This window comes from Myotis yumanensis, unplaced genomic scaffold, assembly GCF_028538775.1.
Source record: "Myotis yumanensis isolate MYYU_CA2020_CCGP unplaced genomic scaffold, mMyoYum1.0.hap1 SCAF_23, whole genome shotgun sequence".
NCBI lineage: Eukaryota > Metazoa > Chordata > Mammalia > Chiroptera > Vespertilionidae > Myotis > Myotis yumanensis.
Genome location: NW_027223774.1, coordinates 10,443,609 through 10,449,608, shown reverse-complemented (window position 1 = coordinate 10,449,608; position 6,000 = coordinate 10,443,609). Strand labels below are relative to the sequence as shown.

The following is a 6,000-nucleotide window of genomic DNA, read 5'->3' as shown; positions in this document are numbered from 1 at the left end:
TTCTTTATTATGGCCCAGTGATATTCCATTGTCTATGTGCACCATACCTTCTTTATCTATTTGCCTTTCTATTGGAGCAATTAATGTAAAGTCATCATTGTTGCCCTAGCGGGTTTGGGTCAATGGATAGAACTTCGGACTGTGGAATGAAGGGTCCAACGTTCGATTCTGACCAAGGGCACATGCCTGGGTTGAAGGCTCGATCCCCAGTAGGGGCTGTGCAGGAGGCAGCTGATCAATGATTCTCTCTCATCATTGACGTCTCTATCTCTCTCGCTCGCCCTCCCTTCCTCTCTTAAATCTATAAAGAAATATATTTAAAAATAATGAATAAAGTCATTGTTAGCCCTAACCGGTTTGGGTCAGTGGATATACCGTTGGCCCAGGGACTGAGAGACCTCAGTTAGATTCTTAACAAGGGTACCTACCTGGATTGTAGGCTTTATACCTGGGCCCGGTTGGGGGGCCTGTGGAAGGCAACCAATCGCAGTGTCTTTCTCACATTTCTGTTTCTCTCCGTCCCTTCCACTCATTCTAAAAACGAAAGGAAAAATATTCTGGGGTGAGGATTCACAATAATATATATAATTTATTTTAAAAATATACGACAATCATTGCTATTCATGTAATTATTGCCATTGTTTCCTGGTTGTTGTTGCTTTTAATCTTCTTCCATTCCTTTCCTATTCTACTGCTCTATTTCCTGTATGTTGATTTTGTGTAGTTATCTTTGAATTCCTTTCTCCTATTTCCTGTGTATGTCTTGCAAGGTTTGACTTGTGATTAAACGGACCCTTCACTTATGACATATCTCCAGCCACTCTATGAATTGACAGTTGGAAATCCTTGATGAAAAAATAACCCAAAATTGAACTCCTTTCTCACCGAATCAAGACCAGATGTATTAATGGCCAGTTTGCAACCAGAAGAGGAGCTACAATGAACACGACTTCTATAAATTTGTATGTCAATTTGTAAGTGAAGCTTATGAAAGTCATTTTAATTTTTAATCCATTTATTATTTTGCAGCACCAGTTTTCCACTGATGCAAAGGACAAAGACATAATCTAACAACAGGTAATGAGTCATAGTGAAATGGATTACATTACAATCAATAAATCCTACCAATGGAAATTACAAATGTGACAAAGTTAGTAACACGTTCATTGCCGAGAAAGAGAAGCAATTCAAATACGTTATGAAAAATTAATAAAAATATAGATACTTTATGCGTTGACTATTCCTGGTGTCCAATGATGCCGCGAGAAGGGGGACAATTCTCCGAGTCCAGGGAATGCGATGGGAAAAGCACATGGAAGCCGCGAGTCACGGATGTGCACGCTCGAAAAGCTCGCCCAGTCCTACGGGCGCCAGAGCACGCCGCCGGGAGGAGCGCTGAGGCTGGGCTGGGTCCTTGGGAAGGTTCTGGCCTGCAGAACCCAGTGGATCCCGCACCAGCAGCAGCTATTGCGCTCCCACCCTGAGAACAGGCAGCGAGGTCACGTGCCCCCTAATGGGCTCAGCCTGGACCACGGACTCAGCAGCTGGACGCCACGCGCATGCGCAGTGGCCACGAAGGGGGCCGAGCCCAGGCCACCTCCCCAAGGTGGATGCTTAGAGGTGCGCCGACTCTGCACAAGAGCAACTGGCGGCCAAGACACACTGACCTGCGCTTCTCACACCCGCGTGGGCGCACACCCGGGTCCCCCTCTGGTCCATCCCGCGGCATCTGCAGGACTTGGCGGGGACAGAATCCCTTAGAGATCCAGGAGCTTGTAGGAATCCTCCTCATGCTCAGCCCAAGGCTGAGAGGAGGAAAAGTGCCCCTCCCAGGGGCCTTTGGGTGAGCCCAGCTCTGTGACTCTCGGGGTCACAACAGGGTTGGTAGAGCAACTTAAGTCGTAGGGGCCCTGAGGCCAGGCTCCGGCCTGGGCTGGAGCTGGACCTGCAGCTGGAGCAAGTGCAGCGGGGACCGTGCCCTGGACGCCCTGCGCAGGGCCCCAGCAGGCCTGGCTGTAGTTGAAGGCGCGGTGATCTGCTTCAGAGAAGACTTCGAAGGGGCTGTGCAGAGGAAGGCTGCAGAAAGCTGGGCCCCCGTGGTACAGGGGGGCGGCGGGGAGCACAGGGCCGGCTGGGAACACAGGCTCCTCAGGGAACACAGATGAGGCAGGCAGCACAGGGCTGGCAGGGAGCACAGGGTTCCCCTGGAATGCAGGGCCCCCAGGCGCAGGCTGAGGGGCGCGGACCCCAGGTTCCTGGGGCGCAGCGTGGGCTCCCTGGCCTTGCTGCCCGCTCAGTCGCTGCAGCCTGCGGTCTTTGGCCCTGCGGTTCTTGAGCCACACCTGGGGAGAGAGGGGACAGGGAAGGGAGCAAGTGAAAGCGGGGAGAAGCTGGGCGCAACCGCCTGCGCCCAGGGCTGAGGAGGCTCAGGGAAGAAGGGCCGGCCTCACCCTCTCCCTCCGCCCCCAGACCCAACTCTCGGCCCGGGTTGGCTTGGGCTCCAGGGAAGGCGCAGAGGGCAGGAGAGGCAGGGCTTGGACACCCAGGGACCAGGGATAGAGGGTCCCCGGGTTCCCAGAGGCCCGGAGGTCTGGGGCCGGGCCTGGAGAGAAGCGAGGGGCTGCATCGTGTTGGCGGGTTTGCCCCACACAGGGCTGAGGTGGACTCGGGGTCCAGCCCCGGACCACACGGCTGACCTAAGGCAGCACTTGGTCCTTCTGGCCTGGTTTTCCCTCCTCCTCTCCCGCCCGCCCCTGCTTCGCGGAAGGGCATGGATTGGGCCAGGGTGCAGCGGGCAGTGGGAGCGAGTGGGGTGGTCCCTGGGGTGGGGGTGGGAGTGGGGGCGGTACCTGTACTTGGTGCTCTTGCACCTTCACCTGCTTCGCCAGGGTCTCGCGTTCCTCGTAGGTCCCGTAGCGTTTCTTCTTGTAGAATTCCTCCAGCTGCAGCCGCTGTTCTATGCTGTACACCGTGCGCTTCTGCCGCTTCTTCCTCCCATGGGCTGGGGAAGATGGAGAGCCTGGAAGAAGGGGAAACAGGCTGAGATGAGACCCACAGACAGTCCGCAGCTCACCAGGCCCTTGTGAGACGTGGGGTCCCCAGGCGCAGGGCCGCTACCGCGCTGTGGATAAGAGCCTGCCAATCTGACCCACACCCCCAACTGCCCGCCCCGACCCCTGACCTCTGTAGGCCTGGGCGTCCACATCTCCGAAAGGGGCCCGGGAACAGCGCCTGCGTTCTTCTTGCGGGGCCCACAGCCAGGCACGGCGGTGGCCTCAAACTCACCCAGGCTGGTGCCCCGGGTGGGCTTCCCCTCCCCCGGCCCTCACCCCGACGGCCTCATTCCATCCCCCAAACCCACCAAGCCTCCCAGAGAAGCTGGCCCTGGTCTGGAAGCCCAGGAGACTTCAGCCCCGGCCCCAGGATCACCCCTCCACAGCCCTGTCTTCTGTCCTCTCCTGCCTCCCAACCCTCCGACTTGGCAGACTCACCCGGGGGCGACTCAGGTTCCTGCATCCTGGATGCTGCTGGGTCCTCTGGGCTAGAAGCTCTTGCCACCAGCCGTGCGAGTGCCGCCTTAAATACCTGGTAGGCACCCACCACCCGCTGGGCCCACCCTAAGGCTTCTGCCAGGGACTCCTCCTCGCCCCGCCCGGCCCTCCTGGGGGATTGGAGAAGCGCAATCATTGTTTAGTCCTTTGATTGCGAATCTATTGCACCTGGACCTTTTCCTGGGGGCTGGGAGACCTCAGGGGCCAGACAGCCTTGGTCTTGTCCCCAGGGGGACGCAGTAGTGTGTCTGGGTGAAAGGGTCCCTCTAGTCGCCAGCCATGCTCAGGGGTCATCCTCTCCCTTCCCGAGGGGATGGGGAACCCGGCCTCTCATGCCTTGGAGTGTGGGCTGGTTTCTGAGACAGACTTGGTGATATCTGTTTAGGCCCCTCAGCCAAAGACCATGAGGAAGACCAGTAGTTGAGCAAATTTGGGTTTATTTGTTTGTATTTATGTGGGGGAGGTTACTTATTTTTAATAAAAATTTTAATTAAAAATTTTATTGATTGACTTAAGAGATAGAGAGAAGAGGAGAGAGAGAGACATCTTATTTATACGTTCATTGCTTGATTCTTTTTTTTTAATTTTTTTAAAATATGTTTTATTGATTTTCTACAGAGAGGAAGGGAGAGGAATAGAAAGTTAGAAACATCGATGAGAGAGAAACACCAATCAGTTGCCTCCTGCATGCCCCCCACTGGGGATGTGCCCGCAACCAAGGTACATGCCCTTGACCAGAATGGAACCCGGGACCCTTGAGTCCGCAGGCCGACGCTCTATCCACTGAGCCAAACCGGTTCTGGCATCATTGCTTGATTCTTGTATGTGCTCTGACTCGGTATCAAACCCACAACCTTGGCATAGATGGACAACTCTAACCAACTGAGCTACCCCGTCAGCCAACTTGGGTATATTGTCTATCTCTAGCTTCACACCCACCTGGAAGCTGACATCAGCTCAGGTGAGAAATGGTCCCAACAGCTGAGAGAACTCCCATTGTTTCCCAGGTTTGTGCCCAAGGCAGTGCTGCTCCACCTTTTCTCCACCCTTCGGGAGATACTGATCAAACGTTATTACCGGAAATCCAGCCTCTCTCCTCCCACAGCACAGCCAGGAATTTTCACGGGCTTGTGGGTATCAGAAACCCCCAGAGGGCTTTATTCCCAGATTTAGTAGGTTCAGGGTGGGGCTCCAAAATTTGCATTTCTTTTTGAAAAAAAATATTTTTAATGTATTTTATTGATTTTTTACAGAGAGGAAGGGAGAGGGATAGAGAGCTAGAAACATTGACGAGAGAGAAACATCGATCAGCTAGCTGCCTCCTGCACATCACCCACTCGGGATGTGCCCGCAACCAAGGTACATGCCCTTGACTGGAATTGAACCTGGGACCCTTCAGTCCGCAGGCTGATGCTCTATCCACTGAGCCAAACCAGTCAGGGCTGAAAATTTTTTTATGTATTGATGAGAGAGAGAGAGAGTGAGAGAGAGAGAGAGAGAGGGCTTTAAGCATTTTTCTTAAGTGAGGCACATTTCTAGGTGTTTTATAATTATTCACTGGGGTTTCACTGGCTGCATCCCCTACCCTTAGATCCTCCCTCTATCACGACAGACTCTCTATCCTGCATGCACCCTCCTCTATGGACAGGTTCTCTATCCCTCAGAGATTCTTGTGGCCCCATCATTCCATTCCATATCAATTTTCTCTCTACTTTTGTGCCCTCCGAAATCTTCCCTCCTGCCCCCAAACTATCCACTCTTCAAATTCCAGTGCTGGTTTTAAGATCATCCTCAGTCCATCCATCCATCCACCCACATATCTTTGCATTATCTACCCATCTGTCTATCTCCCAGTTGGTTCTGAGAACAGAGGTTTCTTGAACCAAACTTGAGGAACAAAAAGGAAAGCAAGGACATGTAGAAACAAAGATGTTACCACACAGGGGACCTGGCCTGAGCGGGTCTGCCCAGGGCCAGCAGTAGTATGGATTTCGTGCAGGAAAGATTTCACAAACGAGTCCAGGTGATTATGAGAGTTTGTTTGTTAAAGCTGGTGGACAGTGAAACAAGAAAAAGCTTAGCATAGAAGCAATAGGAGAGCCTAGGCAGGGATGCTTTAGTTCACTGGGAAGTCAGAAAAAAGGGATTCTTGGAGTTAGGTTCAGTGGATTAGCCTGGGACAAGCTGGCACTGCCCGTTTCTCCCCTGGTTGCAAGTCTTGTGGGGTCCCTTAGAGTTCAGGAAGTGCACACCTGTGGGGGAAGAGAGGGAAAATGGAAAGGGAGGGAGAGTATAGACTGGGTCCTTTTTTTGAGTGTTTTTAAAGGCTGAGAGTTTAGGGGAGGTCAAGGGGAGATCTGAATAGAATATTCATTCGCTTTTCCAGGCGTGCTCTTGCAGGGTCGTGGTCTCCACTGATTGGTCAGCGCCAGGGCAGGAGGTCATTAGT

The 6,000-nt window shown here is 53.1% G+C and overlaps 1 protein-coding gene across 1 annotated transcript; it reads right to left on the bottom strand.

Annotated features, from left to right (window-relative positions):
• Positions 1-1,757: 1,757 nt before the first annotated feature.
• On the bottom strand, positions 1,758-3,687 carry LOC139000343 (tetrapeptide repeat homeobox protein 2-like). The gene is made up of 3 exons (XM_070402574.1): positions 3,492-3,687; positions 2,850-3,019; positions 1,758-2,342 (listed from the first exon to the last, which is right to left on the bottom strand). The coding sequence occupies exons 1-3, from the start codon at positions 3,685-3,687 to the stop codon at positions 1,758-1,760; spliced, it is 951 nt and encodes a 316-aa protein (XP_070258675.1).
• Between the last annotated feature and the right edge of the window lie 2,313 nt (positions 3,688-6,000).

Excerpts from the sequence above, each read along its gene's own strand:
- LOC139000343 (XM_070402574.1), bottom strand. The coding sequence starts at position 3,687 with ATGATTGCGCTTCTCCAATCCCCCAGGAGGGCCGGGCGGGGCGAGGAG. Across the intron at positions 3,020-3,491 it reads GGAACCTGAGTCGCCCCCGG|GCTCTCCATCTTCCCCAGCC; the intron begins GTGAGTCTGCCA and ends CCCTTCTTCCAG. Across the intron at positions 2,343-2,849 it reads TGCAAGAGCACCAAGTACAG|GTGTGGCTCAAGAACCGCAG; the intron begins GTACCGCCCCCA and ends CTCTCTCCCCAG.